Consider the following 17,886-nt stretch of genomic DNA (forward strand, 5'->3'; position numbering starts at 1 on the left):
GATACAACGGAGCAAGACAGAGCATCGGCACAAATGTTCTTCTACCCGGAAAGGAAATGGAGGGTGAAATGGAACCGGGAGAAGAACAAGGACCCTCTGGCCTGGTGAGAATTTAACTGCTGGGCTGTTTGTAGGTAAACCAAATTCTTGTGGTCTGTGAATACTTGGAAAGGATAGCGAGCCCCCTCCAAAAGATGTCTCCACTCAGGGAAGGCCAACTTCATTGCTAGCAACTCCCTGTCCCCGATGGAATAATTCCTCTCCGCTGGTGTGAAGGTCTTGGAAAAGAAGAAACAAGGATGCTTCAAACCTAGAGCATCCTTTTGAAAGAGGACTGCTCCAGCACCAACGGAGCAGGCATCCACCTCCATTATAAACGGCTTATCTACATTGGGGCAATGTAGGTTGGGAGCGCTAGCAAAATGGGACTTAATAGAAATTAAGGCCTTGGAGACCTCCTCAGACCACAATTTGGGATTTGCTCCCTTCTTGGTGAGGACTACCAAGGGAGGTACCAGAGTTGAGAAATGAGGAATGAACTGGCCATAATAGTTGAAGTTGTGTAGACCACATTAACTCATATTAAAGTCTAGTCCACACTTTATAAAATTAGTGTTTCTTATACCTGTTAGCAGCTGTTCACGAATAAGCACACTAAGCCCTTAGTACTTTTCTGCCTATCTTTATCAGTCTACCAAGATGAAGAAGGCAGGGAGTAAGGCACGTGGTCGTGAGTGTGAAGTTTCTGCAGGGAGAGAACGTGGGGATTCTGTGCCTGCTGCGGGCACCAGTGACTCAGCATTCCCCAGTTTTACCAGGGAACAGTCCTTTATGTGCAGTTTTGTAGGAGCTTGCCGTACCCCACTGCTGCGGGATGAAAAAATTGAAGCCATTGTCGGATGGATGGCAGCTAATGCCTCTCCGGTCTAGAACACTGAAGAGCACCCATCTGTCTCTTCACCACCTGCCAAATTGCCCAGGCAGTTAGAGAGCCCTGGACAGGAGTCATCTCTACTTCTGTTCTCTGAATCTGTTGGCTTGGAAAGAGGGGGGCCCAGCCAAGCAGCATTCGAGAATTTGAAGAACAGGTAGTATGCAGTGATGCGCAACAGCTTTGTCTCTCTGAATCTGAAGAGGCAGGTGGGCCAGTGCCTTTGGTCAGCACACCTCAGTACGTATCTGATGATGAGACTCAGGTGGCACTTTCTGGTGTGTACTGTGCTGTGCTACCCAGGAGAAGCAGTCGTTTGAACAGGGTAGTGTAGATGATGAGGTCCTTGACCCATCATGGCGTGAGGTACAGGAAGGTAGTGGAAGCAGCTCTGAGGAAGAGATTCCCCGAATGGCTAAAAAAGGAGGGAGAGGGAGGGGGCAGAATCTGTTGCCTGTAGCCTTCATTTTTGGACCCATTAGGAGCATGCCTCTTCCAAAACCCAAAACGGGTGCTCCCAAGACTTGCAGTGCCTGGTCCTTTTTTGACACAATTGCAGATGACATTTGCTTTGTCAAATGCAAGCTGTGTAATCAGAAAGTGAAAAGAGGGAAAAGTGTCAGCAACCTCAATACCACAAATATGTGGAAACATGTGCGGACCAAGCACGTGATGGAGTTACAAAGACACACTGAAGACTTAGGCCAACCTACAGCTACCACCTACCAACTCTTCAGCCTCTTCCTCCAGCTCACACACAGCTGGTTCGGCTTCATCACATGATCGCCATGGAAGAACCTCTGGCACTGTGTTACAGACACAGAGTGTAATTCCACCCACAGCACCACGTTCCCAGTCATCCTCATAATCCCAGGCCAGTCTACAGCCATCGGTAGCACAGCCATGGGAGAAAAGGTGCCCATACTCGGCAAACCACCTCCGAGCACAGACTCTGAATGCTGGCATTGCAAAACTACTGTCCCTTGAAATGCTCTCATTCAGGCTGGTGGAGACTGACACCTTCCTTAATTTCATGGCATTGGGAGTCCCACAATACAACGTACCCAGCCGCTTTTATGTCAGCAGGCAAGCCGTCCCTGCCCTGCAAAAGCATGTGCAAGGAAAAATTAAACATGCACTACTACACGCCGTCAGTAGCAAGGTCCACCTGACCACCGATGCGTGGACCAGTAATTATGGACAGGGACGATATCTTTCCCTCACTGCCCATTGGGTAAATGTTGTGGAGCTGGGTACAGATCTTGAGAGTGACGCTGTACGTGTTCTGACAACTCCAAGGATTGCAGGAATCCCGTCTGTACACATTGACTCCTCCTCATACTCCAGTTCCTCTGAATCAGTGCTGCAGTAGCCGTCACAGTCTACCTCCACATGGACCCATGAACACTTAACTGTTACAACCGATATGAGCACAGCCGTGGCCAAACATCAACAGGCCGCATTGAAATTAATTTCTTTGGGGAATCGAAGCCACACAGTGCAGGAGCTCTGGAATGCCATCAAGCAGCACAGCGACGTGTGGTTTGTACCAGCGAATCTCCAGCCAGGCACGGTAGTGTGCGACAATGGCCAAAATCTGATGGCAACTCTGAGCCTAGGCAACCTCACTCACATCCCATGTCTGGCACATGTGCTCAACTTGGTTGTGCAGAGTTTTTTGAGGGACTATCCGGAACTTGATGCACTGCTGCACAAGGTCCGCATAGAATGCGCTCACTTGCGGCATTCCAGCATGGCAAGGTCACGCATTGCAGCTCTGCAGCGCCGATTCCGCCTTCCGGAACATCCCATCATATGTGACCTACCCACCAGGTGGAATTCAACGTTACATATGTTGGAGAGGTTGTGTGAGCAGCAGGCAGCAGTAATGGAGTACCAGCTGCATCAGGCGCAAACAAGTCGCACTGCGCGCCATTCACACTTCACCACCACTGAGTGGGCCTCTATGAGGGACATCTGCCACATTTTGCGTGCCTTCGATGATTCCACGTGGATGGCGAGTGCAAATGATGCACTAGTCAGCATGACTATCCCCTTTATCTGCCTGCTTGAAAAAACACTGCAAGCACTAAGGGAGGAGGTTGTGGAAGAGGTGGAGGATGAGGAGTCACAAATGCTATCTGCTTCTGGACAGTCTGCCCAACGTGGTTCCTCACAAGGGCCCAGGCAGGGGACACTTTGTGAGGAGAATGAGGAGGAGTCAATGGAGGAGGAAGACATCTGCCCAGATGAGGGAGGTACACAATGCTCTAGTAGTCAGTATGTAGAGCGAGGGTGGGGTGATGCAGAGCAGGCAGAGATGACGCCTAAAGCAGGGGACAGTGTTTCTTGGCCAGTTGGCATTCTGCAGCACATGGTTGATTTCATGCTGCAGTGCCTGAGAAAAAACCACTGCATCACCCACATTCTCAACACGGCTGATTATTGGGTGTACACCCTCCTAGATCCTCGCTACTGAGACAACTTACAAAGCCTCATAACACCATTGAACCGTGAGCATAGCAAGACACACTGGTGCATTCCATCATTCCAACTGAGAGCAGTGCTGCTAGTGCTTTACAAAGCAGCTCAGTGCCTCAAGGCAGTGGAGGAGGCTCTGCACAAAGAGGGAGCAGAAGCAGCACCTCAGCACAAGGCAAGATCAGTATGGCCCAAATGTGGCAAAGATTTTTGTCCCTGCCACAAATGTCTATTACACTATCACAGACGGCTCCAGTCAGCATGAGGCAACGTTTCCGTCAGATGGTGACAGACTACATGTCTTGCCCTCTCAGTGTTCTCCCACACGGCTCTTCCACTTCAAGTTTTGGGTCTCTAAGCTGGATACATGGCCAGAGCTTAGCCAGTATGCATTGGAGGTGCTGGCTTGCCCTGCTGCTAGTATATTATCGGAACGCATCTTTAGTGCAGTAGGTGGTGTACTAACAGACCGTCGCATGTGACTATCCTCCGATGACATTGAATGGCTTACTTTTCTGAAAATGAGCAAGGCCTAGATCTTGCAGGAATTTGTCAGTCCTCTTCCAGATTAAATAATTGTTTGGCAACAGTATCCAGGTCTCCTTTTGTACTCATGTTTCTACCACCTGAACTGTAATCCCTGGGCTCCATCACCACCAGTTGCTGCTCAGAAGTGCCGTCTGCACAGTCAACACATGCTCCCGTGTTATTGGGTTTCAGTAACGTCAGATGATCCCCTGCTGTGTGTCCAGCAATTTCTCCTGCTCCGTCCACATTCACACTGCTACAGGTATTAAACCTGCTCGAATTAGGCCTCTAGCTACACTCTGTTTCTACTGTAATCCCTGGGCTCCAACACCGCCTGTTGCTGCTCAGAAGTGCCATCTGCACAGTCAACACATGCTACAGTGTTATTGGGGTTCAGTAACATCAGTTGATCCCCTGCTGTGTATCCAGCAATTTCGCCTGCTCCATCCACATTCACACTACTACAGATTTTAAACTTGCTCTAACTAAGCCTCTGCCTCCACTCTGATTCTAGTATTTACCCTGGGCTCCAACACCGCCAGTTGCTGCTCAGAAGTGCCGTCTGCACTGTCAACACTTGCTCCTGTGTTATTGGGGTTCAGTAACGTCAGGTGATCCCCTGCTGTGTGTCCAGCAATTTCTCCTGCTCTGTCCACATTCACAATACTATAGATTTTAAATTTGCTCCAATTATGCCTCTGCTTCCACTCTGTTTCTAGTATTTACCCTGGGCTCCAACACCACCAGTTGCTGCTCAGAAGTGTCTTTGGCACGGGGATTCCCTCCTGGCCAGCCTGGTTCCAGCATGCCAGCTGTTTCCTGACAGTGTCAATGTCACTTTGCCTCCAATACGTTGTCCTGTTGGGTTGCGGTCGGGTTAGCCGACTCTATGGTGCCTGCAGTTTAGGTGCTTCCTATCTGGGCTGTGGGATCTGGCAATGAAGGCTGGCTCCGTAGTGCCAATAGGTCAAGCACCCCCTGTAGGACTGTGGGTTTTGGTAACTCCAGCCGGCTCATGGCCTTGCAACTTTTTTTTTCATGTGTACCTTCGGCTGCCTATCTGAGTTCCACTGCCAATAGCTGGTTCTTTGGAAGTCAATCTTGAATATGTCCCCCTTGGTTCCAGTAACGTCAGCTGGTTCCAGGCAGAGCTTTTGGCTTAGGTGTCTCCTTCTCGATATCCGAGTTCCACCAACATCTGGTAGTCCTTGGTAGTGCTTTCTGGCATGGGTATCTCCTGCTTAGTAACTGTGTTCAAGTACCATCAGCTGGTCCTCGATAGTTCCATTGGCTCTTGTACCTTCGGCTACCCATCCGGGTCCCAGTACCATCAGCTGGTTCTCGGCAGTTCCTCAGCCTTCTTATACCTTCTGTTACATTTCCAAGTTCAAGCTTTTTGAAATGATTTTTGGTAATCACTCTGGATCTCCCTGACAATGACCCTAAAGACGACGACCCTGAAGACCACACCGAAGAAGACAACGACCCCGAAAACGACGACCCTGGTGATGACGATCCCATAGACCACCCCAAAGCAGACGATGACCCCGAAGACGACAACCCTGAAGACCACCCCGAAGAAAACCAAGAAGATGACCATGAAGAAGATGACCAAAAGGACAAAGAACAAGAAGACAACCACCAAGATACAGAAGAACAAGAAACAGAAGATCAAGATGCAGAAGAACAAGAAGCTGCAGAACAAAAAACAGAACATTAAGCATAAAACTAAAAATCAGAGCAAAAGATATTATCTAAATTATAAGCAGAAGAAGACTAAACAGTGTATGGGGGTGAGTCCGTTCCTCCTCGTGGTGCCCCTGGAAAATACCTGCTGCTGCAGGCAAAACTGAACGCGGACAAATCCTGATGTAAATCTTTTGTGACAGGCAGAACGGAAGGTGTAATCTTCAAACTTTTATAGATAACAACTACAGGAATGCCTGTCACAAATGAGAATATGATGAAGAAGAAGAATATGAAGAAGATGAAGAAGTAGAATATGAAGAAGAATAATAGTTGAATAAGAAGAATATGAAGAATGTAAAAAAAATGAATAATAGGAAGAAGGTAAAGAAGAAGAAGATGAATAAGGTGAAGAAGAAGTTGATGAAAAAGATGCTGCTGCTGAGGATGATGAAGGAGAAAGTGTGGGAGAAGTGAAAAAGAAGGTGAAGAGCATGGAAGTAGTGAAATATAAATATCTGACAAAATATAAAAAATCTTAACATAGTCAATATCTTTGTAACTCCGAACGTCTTAAAAAAAATAATTCCTGCTATTCCATTTGATTGGGCTAAACCTCTATGCCTTTAATGTCTTCTCCACCTCCCCCAATACATCCAATATTATTCCTAGTTGTTTTACTACATGTAGAATTAACCTACATGGAAATAAAGGGTTTATTTTCATTCCGATATTTGTGTCCCATTGACTTGCATTGGTATCGGGTATCAGTATCGGCGATATGTGATATTTTTGGGGTATCTGTCCGATCCGATATTTCCCGGTATTGCTCAACACTAACTGCCACACATCTCTTTCCCTGCTCCATAACAATTCTTTACTATGTGACTTTTGCTGGTATCTCTGCCACTAAACCACAACACATCTCCTGTCTGTCCACTATGTTTTAAAGTGAAGAAAGGAAGTAAAATCTGCTCAGTTAACAGGGTCTTACAATACATTTCCTTAATTTACACTTTATGCAAATTTCTCGTGCACCAGCAAAAGATTTTTACATGGACTTCTGCAGCAGGGCTCATTGTGATCAATAGGAAAATGTAAAATCAAAAAGGGATTGCATTAATTAGAAATGTCCTTTATCGCCTTAATGACCAGAGGTGTTTTTAGTTTTACATTTTAATTTTTTGCTTCCCTTCTTACCAGAGTCATAACTTTTGACTTTTTGATCAAAATGGCCATGTGAGGGCTTGTTATTTGCGGGATGAGTTCTACTTTGAATGACACCATTGGTTTTACCATATCTTGCGCTGAAAACCTTTTTTTTGTTTTGCTTTTTACTAAGCTCACTAAATGCTTAAACTGACCTGCCATTATGATTCTCCAGGTCATTACTTCACAGGCACCAAACAGGTCTAGGCTCATTTTCATCTAAGTGGTGAAAAAAATTCCAAAGTTTGTTAAAAAAATACCCTTAGCGTCTCCATTTTTCCTGATATCGGGTCGGGTTAGGGCTTATTTTTTGCGTGACGAGCTGCCGTTTTTAAGGATACCATTTTGGTGTAGATACATTCTTTTGATTTCCCATTATTGCATTTTAATGCAATGTTGCAGCGACCAAAAAGACAATTCTGGTGTTTTTACTTTTTTTCTCGTTACGCCATTTACCGATCTGTTTAATTATTTTTTTTATATTAATAGATTGGGCGATTCTGATGTGGTGATATCAAATTTGTGATTTTTTTATTGTTTTACTTCAAATGGGGCAAACTTTTATATTTGTTTATTGTTTTAATTGTTTTTTAAAACTTTTTTTTTACTTTTGGCATGCTTCAACAGTCTCAATCGGTGACTAGAAGCAGCCATAACCCAATCAGCTCTTCTGCATACAGGCGATGATCAGATCGCCTGTATATTGCAGAATTGCTGACTTGCTATGAACGCTGACCACCAGGCAGTGTGCACAGCAATCCGGCATTGACAACCGTAGAGGTCTTCTGGGGATCTCTGGTTGTCATGCCAACTCACCGGCGACCCACAGTCATGTGACATGGGTGCTGATGGCGGGATTTCTGGCGCGCTTGCCAAAAGCGAGTGCTAAATTCCACTATCAGAGTTTGACAACAGCATTTATCATGTTAACAGCTGCAGGTGGATTGCAATTCCACCCGCAGCTTTTAGAGGCACATGTCAGCTGTTCAAAACAGCTGACATATGCCAGAAAAGACGGAGGTTGTCTGATGTTGGAAAGGGGTTAAACTTGCTTTATTACTTGGTTAAAAATGTTACATTGTATATCTTTACTGCATTAACTATATTAATAAACATTCTTGTAAATAAAAGAAATTTCTCATTTATTTTCAAAAATTTCTGGAGATTTTACATTTATATTCCTCTATTGGCTGAGACACTGGAGACTCATAAAACAAAATCAGATATCTCCCAGGAGTTAATCTACCCGGCACCACGTCTTTATTTTATACATAAATATACACAGGTTATACCTCAGATTAAAAGGCTATGGAAGAAAACCATGCTCCTTTCTGGCATTATCATCAATTATCCCAAAAAACTGAAGAGGAAAAAAGAATGATGTGAAAATGAATTTCAGGAACAAAGAAATATCTAATGTGAGTATCAATAGTATAACAACGCACAGGCCAATCTTCTTAAAAAAAACTATAAAATAGAGATAATCAGATTGTTTGAAATTTGATTCTGCCAACTTAGCGGAATTCCCCAAATAAATGTTATTTATGGCGTATAAACTTGATATGAATCTCCATGCTGCAAAGTCTCCCAAACATAATGCGCAACATTCTGAGATCTCCTAGGTGTGTATTAAACTTATTTTAAGCGTTTTGATGCAAAGCATACTTTTTAATGTTCAAGTAACCTCAACTGATCTGGGTTAGTGTAAACAGATGGAAATCGATGATAATCATAAACCTACCTAAGCACACACTGCAGTTGCATATTTTTTTAGACTACTCAATTTTTTCAGCATTTTATATAATTTATCTTTTTTAGGTGTAGATACCTGCCATGTTGGTGTTTATACACTGGTGTTCCAAATTGAAGAAGCAACTGCATTTTTACATGGAAAGTGCAAAATTGTTCCTTGTTTTCAATGTGTATCAAGAGCTTTATTGTTTAGTAAATGAAGAAGCAAAATGTATTTTTTTCATAAACCGTCCAAAAAATATCCCTTTATTAAGAGAGATAAAACAGAGGTATTATTATTATTATTAGATATTTTTATAGCGCCATTTATTCCAAGGCGCTTTACATGTGAATACGGGGCAAATATAGACAAATACATTTAACATGAGCAAAAAACAAGGCACACGAGTACATAAGGAGGGAGGACCCTGCCCACGAGGGCTCACAGTCTGCAGAGGATGGGTGAGGATTCACTAGGAGAGGGTAGAGCAGGTTTTGTGGCGGTTCAGTAGGTTGAGGATCATTGCAGGTTGTAGGTTGTCGGAAGAGGTTCTTTTTGAAGGTTTCCATGGTAGGCGAGAATCTGATGTGTTGGGGTAGAGAGTTCCAGAATATGAGGGAAGCACGGGAGAAGTCTTGGATGCGGTTGTGGGAAGAAGAAATGAGAGGGGAGTAGAGAAGGAGGTCTTGAGAGGATCGGAGGTTGCGTGTAGGTAGGTACTGTTTTGACCATTGAGAAGCAATGGCTTCTCAACAAGGAATGAAATAATTATTCATTTTAAGTTCCTCCACAGTTATGCTATTGATAAAATAATGATGCAAATGCAAAAGTTTTTTTTATTAAGCCATCCAAAGTTGATCCTTTTTTTTGGAAAACATGAATGAGCTAAATATTTTCAAAGTGAGGAAGCAATGGCTTGCTATCAAGCCTTTTAAAAATATTAGCCCTATTTTGATAGCTATTTCAAGTTTGTATACCCTAAGAGAGTATATTTTTCAGCAATAGCACTGTCTGACACTATAAAACATAAAAGGCAGCCCGGAGATGTATGACTGGTGTAATTTAGCTGTGGCAGTGGCAGAAGCGGCATAGTAGATAATAAGGAAGGGGCAAATAGTGAGCTGTTTTATTAATTTAGGGCCAGCAACGGGAACTATGAAAAACACAGTACAGGTTAGCACTATAAAACACAGAGGATAGTCAGGAGATACCTCACTGGCATAGCTCTGCAGTGGCAAAAGAGAATTAGAATGGGGTAATGTCACCTTAATATCAAGTATAGGAGTATAGCTTTGCTATGAATTGTAAATCAGGGCCATTGAAAAGAACAGCTGACACTCAGTCCCTCTCATTTGCTACACAAACCCAATGAGATGCAGCAACCTCATTTGAAGTGGTCAGTACGAACAGCAACCAATAGGGGTGGTAATTCTTTTCTTTCAATATAATCAATGTAATCATTGACTTCAAAGCAACACAATCCAATGTGTCAAGACACTTTGGAACCACTTTACAACATATGAATATTGGATTTTCAGTGACAGGTGTAGGTTCCATAAATATGAGAGACATACTTTTGGCATCTTTGCACAGTAGATTGTGAGTAGTGTTGAGCATTCCGATACCGCAAGTATTGGGTATCGGCCGATATTTGCGGTATCGGAATTCCGATACCGAGTTCCGATATTTTTGTGATATCGGAAATCGGAAACGGAAGTTCCCAGTGTATGGTTCCATGGGTCTGGAGGAGAGGAGACTCCTTCAGGCCCTGGGATCCATATTAATTTAAAAAATAAAGAATAAAAATAAAAAATATGGATATACTCACCCTCGGACGCGCCCTGGTTGTAACCGCTGCAACCGGCAGCCTCCGTTCCTAAGAATGAGCGAGTGAAGGACCTGCGATGACGTCGCGGCTTGTGATTGGTCGCGTGAGCGGTCACGCGACCAATCACAAGCCGCGACATCATCGAAGGTCCTTTTATCCTGGTTCCGGTCTGGTGTGCGGTGTAGCCCTTCTTGTCTGCGGTAAGCCCCAATATTTCACTATTAGTGACGATTTGTCACTTTATTATATGTACTACTGGCTTCCTGCAGCGCTGTGTATTTTCAGTCTGTTGTATCAGACTGTTTTGGAGTTTTTTTGTTTTTTTTTGTGCTCCCGCACACTGGGTGGATACTGGTTTCCCGTGTTTTCATCCTTTCTTGCACTTTATATTGTGTTCTCTGCTTATATACTATCATCTTACGTGACTTACTGTATGTATATTTATACCCTGTATTTGTAATAAACTTATATACCTATTATACTCCTGGTTCTCCTGTTTATAGTGTTAATATGGAGTGGGTTGCCTCTTGTGTAGGCGTTGTGGCTTTTTTCTACTATTTAGTGTAAAATTGCCCCTTTTTTTCTTTGTTTAAATATGTGCTCTGGAGTCGTTATAAAAAATAAAACTCGTGTGACTGTATCATTTTTTTTTTTTAATTATTATTTTTTTAATAGATTTTTTTTAATTCTCCGCCATTTAAGAAATATTGCTTAACTCTAAAAAAAAACTATTAAAATGATTTTAGGGCAACAGCCAGAAGTATTGTTGTAGTTACTACAATCATTAAATGCGACTGGTAAATCAGTTGCAAATCTTTTTTGCTTTTTTTTATTTTTTCAATTTTATTTTCCTTTTTTTTCTTTTATAATGTTTTTTAATTCTATTTCATCTATTCCCTCCTACGTTTTGTAACCATAACATGCTATGCTGCAATTTATATTCACACTGAGTGACTATACAGCTACTGCACCTCCCTATCTATCACATGAACGTTTTGGGTTATTATTCACAGACTGAACCTGTCCCTCCCATTTTCAATGTGCTTGAACACTGCTAATTCCCCACAATCAGATTGTGCCTTTTTTTTTACCATGTGATTAAGCTGTGTTCTCGGAACTCCTATCCCTACATCGTGCGAGCATAAAACATCTCTCCTTGGCTGCCCCCCAGACTTTATGAGACTTTATGTTGGTTAGAATAATCATCTCTAATTGTACTGGATGGGATGTGATGGCTACAGGGCATTATGGTGAAACTTCTAAGACAATAACTGTCAAATTGCTACTTCCCTCCTTGAGAAGGCCAGGGACCAAACATGTCGGAGTCCTGGAGTCCTGATCCCGTTGTTACGGCATGTCTTCCAACTGATATATTAAGTACATTTAGTATTTATTTATTATAATATTCATCCTTACTAATTATTTAAAATTACCTTACATTTGTCGGCTATGTCTCATATATTTATAGACTAATTTTGTAGAGAATCAAATATCATTACTTGTTTGTAACCCTTTTTGTGATGCATTTGCCTTGAACTTCCTTTTGTGTATTGCCCCCCTTCCCCCCCCGCTATTGTTATATTTATCTTTTAATATGACTATATTTTTATGATATATTTATTTTCGGGGTTATTCCCTCCCTCCTGGTTGTGCAATGTTATTTATTTCACTGATTTCACTTTTATGCATTACTCCATTTAACAAATCTTCATATTCTTCTTCATGTGAAGGAAAGCAGTCAGTCACATGTAAACCGTTCTTCCAAGTTTACGCATCCTTTTGGGGAAATTAACAAAGCTCATTAAATTAACATTCTAGCTCAAATTGCAATAAGAAATGTTATACACGTCTTGCACTACACTTATGACTTTGAAACACTTTCTGTGGTGTTTCTTCCAAACAATGGTCTTGTGGTAAAGGAGGCACTAAGTTATTTTGTGTGTACACATTTCAAGTAGGTGGTGTACAAGTAAAGTAGACAATCTAAAGATGTCACAAGTTTACAAAGCGACATGAACCACTGTGATAAAATGGACACATTTTAGAACAAGTTTAAGTTTCTACTGTCCAAAAATTATCCACTTTTAGTAAATCTATGCCATTGTATGCATGAGCATTATAAATAGTACTTTCCTATAAAGGTGGATTTGCTGATAAATAGAATTTGTCACCTCTACTAAGTCTTCATTTTAGTAAAGCCTTGCATTTTTAATAATATAGCAATTGGAGATCATCTTTTCTTACAGTTCCGTCTTGTTCCATTCCTCTGTGATTTCTCTTAGAAGCAAATGGATAATTTAAAATGGTGAGATATCATTACTGTTGTCACAGAGGTGTGTCTCAAAATAGACCTTCACTTTTAGCACTAACTAGAACAAGTTGTTAAGGACTGGCGGAACGCACCAAGTATAAGATGATATGGAACTAGGTGCGTTCGCAGTCCGAGGTCCACCGTGCAGGTAAAAACCCTGCAGCTAGTAAGACGGACTATATGGCGGTACTATAAGAATACACACTCATGGGTTAACTCCACCCTGTGTGAAGGAAGCGACCCTGTTGCGTCACAGGACCGCGGTACCGCACATAGAGCGCAAGCAAGGAGTCTCTAATCTCAAACCCGAGACTGAGGATTTGAGTTCAGAAGATCTCATGCGCTCGACACCGCAACTGGGGTGTCAGAGAAGCATAAATAATAATATATAAAGGCACAAGAGTGCGTGCGGTGCCGCACTGACGGACGCCACCAACCACCCAGGCTTGGGTAAGGAAAGCGCAGAGAAAGCGCACGGCGCCGTACTGGCGGACACAGCAACTGGACGCTGTGATGTGTGTTACGTGCTGATGGCTAGTCGGGCGCTAGATAGCTACCATCATCCGCAAACAGTCAACAACACTAGGGAGGGATATTTAGGAGCTTTCATCCTTCGACATACATCCATCTACACACACACATAATTTCAAGACAATACTAGCGCATGGCCGTGCGGTCATGCGCAGCTTATATAGTTGCAGCACAGGAAGCTGCTACAGAAGTTTTGCCCTTTCAGGACCTTCCTGGAGGACCAATGGGATGCGCTGCAGTACCTGAGCATGTGACCCTCGACCTCCAACGGGAGATCTTGCCCTGGGCATGCTCAGTGTGTGTAAATAAGGACTTTGTCCCAGAGAAGCCCGCTCGCCGCAGATCAGTGCAGGGTACCATAGGAAAGCCAGAAAAGGCAGTAGTGACCCTATGCACAGAATCAGCCTCAGCGAGACGCTGGGAGCGACGTCTCCGCTGAGCAGAGCCCACTGCGGCCGATACCGAATGGTAGACTGCAGCAGACACGGATCGAGATTCCCCCTGTGCAGCAGAGGAAACTCGACTCCTAACACAAGTCAGCTTGTGTAGAGACACACAATCTTTAGAGCTCATTTGTCGAAATTCGTAAGTCTTCCTAACAAATCATGCAGTATACTGTGTTTATGTATCTTCACAGTATATATTTTGATAGGAAACAAAATGACAGTATACTGCAAAAATTGTGTTTTAAAGTTTTCTGCCTTGATATATTGAGGACACTTGGAATCCTGTGACTTATAATGAGAACTTTCTCTGTCTATTTGCAGTTCAACATGACCCTGGTTACAGAGTTTTACATCTTAGGATTTCAAGTCAGCAAACATTTAAGACTTTTACTGTTCTGCTTGTTCCTCGTGGTTTATTGTCTGATATTATTTGGTAACCTCCTGATCATCACCCTGGTGTCCACCAACAAGAAGCTCCACACTCCAATGTACTTCTTCATCTCACAATTGTCCATCAGTGACATCGTGTTGACCACAGATATTGTCCCCAACATGCTAAATGTTCTACTCTATAACAGAGGAAACATTACTTTTCTTGGTTGTATCACACAGTTTTATTTATTTTGCACCTCAGAAGCAGCTGAATGTTTTCTTCTTGCTGTGATGTCTTATGACCGATATGTGGCCATCTGTAATCCTCTTCACTATACCTCTATCATGACAAATGGACGATGCGTGATGTTAATCGCCAACTGCTGGGTGTTTGGATTTTCTATTATGTTGATTTACACCATAACAACAGCAAAACTAAATTTTTGTGGACCAAACATCATTGACCATTTATTTTGTGACCTTGTCCCCTTACTAGAACTTGCCTGTTCTAACACCTCCATCATTGATTTAGAGGTATATTTACTAAGTGTTCCAACTATTATAACCCCAACCACAATTATTATAGTGTCTTATACTTATATTGCTGTAACAATTCTAAGGATCCCATCCAGGACCGGTAGACAGAAAGCCTTCTCCACCTGTAGCTCCCACCTTACTGTGGTCTCCATATTCTTCTGGACCATGTTCAGTGTTTATGTCGTTCCAACCCAAGGCCGAACACTCACCATGAGTAAAATCCTATCCCTGCTATATACTGTATTTACTCCTTTGGTCAACCCCGTTATATACAGTCTGAGAAATAAAGAAATTAAGACAGCTATACAGCAAACATATAAGCACTTGACCTGGTAAAAATCCATGATATTATACCAATTGCCGATGATGTTGAATTGACCCTTCTGGAGTAACATGATGCTCTTATGGCCCAGACTCTAAGTCAACAATGGTCAATAAAGTTTCTATAGAAGACAGCATCCATTTTACTTCGAAGTTAATATTTTGTCACTAGTAGTTAGCTTTTCCCAGGGCAGTGACTGTAACATAAAATGCCTCTAAGTATGGGTAGATTTCTTGTCCCAAAAGTACAATTGTAATTCTCTGAAATTCGAACATACTGGGGGGGCTAATTTTATAAAACTAAATAACTCATCATCATGTCTTTGGATCCTAACAGTGCTGCCTATTAATTGCATACACCTTTTTAGATACAAGGTATTTATTTTGGTATTCTCTAGTTAGCCTAGCTTTAGCAGGTAGAACAGCAGCTATAGTGTTCTCTCCACGAAATCACAGTTGATGAGTGGGATTCCTTTCACAATTACCTTTTGTACCGATGATATTTCACCATGGAACACTTATCGTGTTTTGAATATTTACAGTTTAATAAACGTAGGATTGGCATAAGGACTTGTGAACCTCGGCAAATGCCAGGGCTCATTTAGATTTCCATTTCTGACATCTGCTCTAGATGCATTACAGACTTGTGCACTGCTTTTATGGAGAGGGCTCAGTAGCTGAGCCTGCTCTGCACAAAGGTTGGCATCTTGACATTTTATTTTTTCTGAACAGCTTATCAAAAAATAACTGACAGTGACAGCTAATATTTTTTATGAACACAATGTAAAAGCATAATAAATCTTTATGATTTTATGAGATCCAAGTCAACAACCCATAATTCTGATATGAAGATATCAGCTGCATTCATTGTAAGCTGTAAAATAGTGTCAGGATATACAGCGGAGTCTTTTTAATTTTATATTAACTCCTTCCTTTCCCTTGAAGGCAAATTTAATATACATAAAAAAAACATATTTGCTGTTACCACATGCATAGCTGTCAGAAATTAATAAAAAAAAAATCACACAATTTATCCTATACGGTTAAAACGTTGTAAAACATAAATAGAAATGAGTAAACTTGTTCCAAAAACATTCGCCAATATCAAATTCAGAACAAAAGTAGCTCATTCGGAATTGTGTTCGGATTTCCAAGCATTTTTCTTCAAAGTTGGTAAAATTCTGCTGCAGTTCGGTAAATGATAATGTTTCCACTAAGGCTTCTGTTAGGACTTTAACTAGGAGAGTGGTGCTCTTAGATGAGTAGGGTTGGATGAGTAGACGTCAGAGGAGCTGCGGACTGTTTCTTTTTTTTATTTTTTATTAAATTTATGTTTGTGGATTCCAGTGGCCAATCATAGCACAGAAAGCATCCACAATGTCCAGACACAAGGGCTTCTTTCTTTGGCTGCCAAAGTCACATGTCTCTCTCCATATAAAAAGTGGACATGTTGTTTTGCTGGCCCCATTTTGTCAGTGTAACAGTGCATAGAGGTTGCTCCTGCAAGTTGTCATATACCGTATATACTCGAGTATAAGCCGAGATATTCAGCCCACTTTTTGGGGCTGAAAGTGACCCTCTTGGCTTATACTCGAGTCATTGTCAGCAGGGGGGTTGGCGGGGGAGGGGAAGCGGTGTGGTGACATACTCACCTGCTCCTGGCGCTGTCCCTGCATGTCCCATGGTCTCCGGGCAGCTCTAACTATGTTCAGCGGTCATGTGGTACCGCTTATTAAAGTAATATGGACGCGTAACTGCTGAAAACAGGAAGATGTCGCTGGCTGCCGGAGACCATCTGACAGTGAGACGCTGCCAGGGACCGTGTCGGGAGCAGGTGAGTATATCAGGGGAGGATAGCATTGCGCGATAGTCACTTTTCTCGTTCCACCGCTGTGCACCGCTCTGTCTTCCATCCTCTGCACTTACTCTTCAGGTCAGAGGGTGCGACAACGCGATTAGTGAGCGCGCCACGCTCTGCCTGAACAGTCAATGCAGAGGATGGAAGACAGAGTGGCGCGTTGAACGAGGAAGGTGACCATCGCAAGTGCCAGGGCCTTAGCGAAGAGAGGTGAGTATGTGATTTTTTTTTTTTAATCTCAGCAACAGCATATGGAGCAAATGTATGGAGCATCTTATGGGGCATAATGTGTGGAGTATCTTATGGGGCCACAATGTATGGAGCATCTTATGGGGCCACAATGTATGGAGCATCTTATGGGGCAACAATGTATGGAGCATCTTATGGGGCAACAATGTATGGAGCATCTTATTGGGCCATAATGTGTGGAGCATCTTATGGGGCATAATGTATGGAGCATCTTATGGGGCCATAATGCGTGGAGCATCTTATGGGGCATAATGTGTGGAGCATCTTATGGGGCATAATGTGTGGAGTATCTCATGGGGCATAATGTGTGGAGCATCTTATGGGGCATAATGTGTGGAGCATCTTATGGGGCATAATCTGTGGAGCACCTTATTGGGCCATAATGTATGGAGCATCTTATGGGGCCATCAACCTTTATGCAGCATTGTATGGGGCAAATGTTTCTATGGAGCACTTATGGGGCCATTATTAACCTTTGTTCAGCATTATATGGGGCATATTTTAATATAGAGCATTATATGAGGCGTATTTTGTATGGAGCATCTTATGGGGCCCATCATGAACTGTATGCAGCATTATATGGGGCTCCTGATTCAATATGGATATTCAAAAACACTTAACCTACTGATGTCTCAATTAATTTTACTTTTATTGGTATCTATTTTTATTTTTGACTTTTACCAGTAGGTGCTGCATTTTCTACCCTAGGCTTATACTCGAGTCAATAAGTTTTCCGTTTTTTTTGTGACAAAATTAGGGGGGTCTGCTTATACTCGAGTATATACGGTAGTTAGATAGAATTCTGTGTGAAATTGACCTTCTAGTGTCCAACTAGTTTGTGGTAATAGTGTTGTGCTGGCAGGAGG

The 17,886-nt window shown here is 42.5% G+C and overlaps 1 protein-coding gene across 1 annotated transcript; it reads left to right on the forward strand.

Annotated features, from left to right (window-relative positions):
• Window positions 1-14,010: 14,010 nt before the first annotated feature.
• On the forward strand, window positions 14,011-14,928 carry LOC138674836 (olfactory receptor 5G26-like). Its single transcript, XM_069762652.1, has one exon. The coding sequence runs from the start codon at window positions 14,011-14,013 to the stop codon at window positions 14,926-14,928; it is 918 nt and encodes a 305-aa protein (XP_069618753.1).
• The last annotated feature ends 2,958 nt before the right edge of the window (window positions 14,929-17,886 follow it).

This window comes from Ranitomeya imitator, chromosome 4 (assembly GCF_032444005.1).
Source record: "Ranitomeya imitator isolate aRanImi1 chromosome 4, aRanImi1.pri, whole genome shotgun sequence".
In the NCBI taxonomy this organism is placed as follows: domain Eukaryota; kingdom Metazoa; phylum Chordata; class Amphibia; order Anura; family Dendrobatidae; genus Ranitomeya; species Ranitomeya imitator.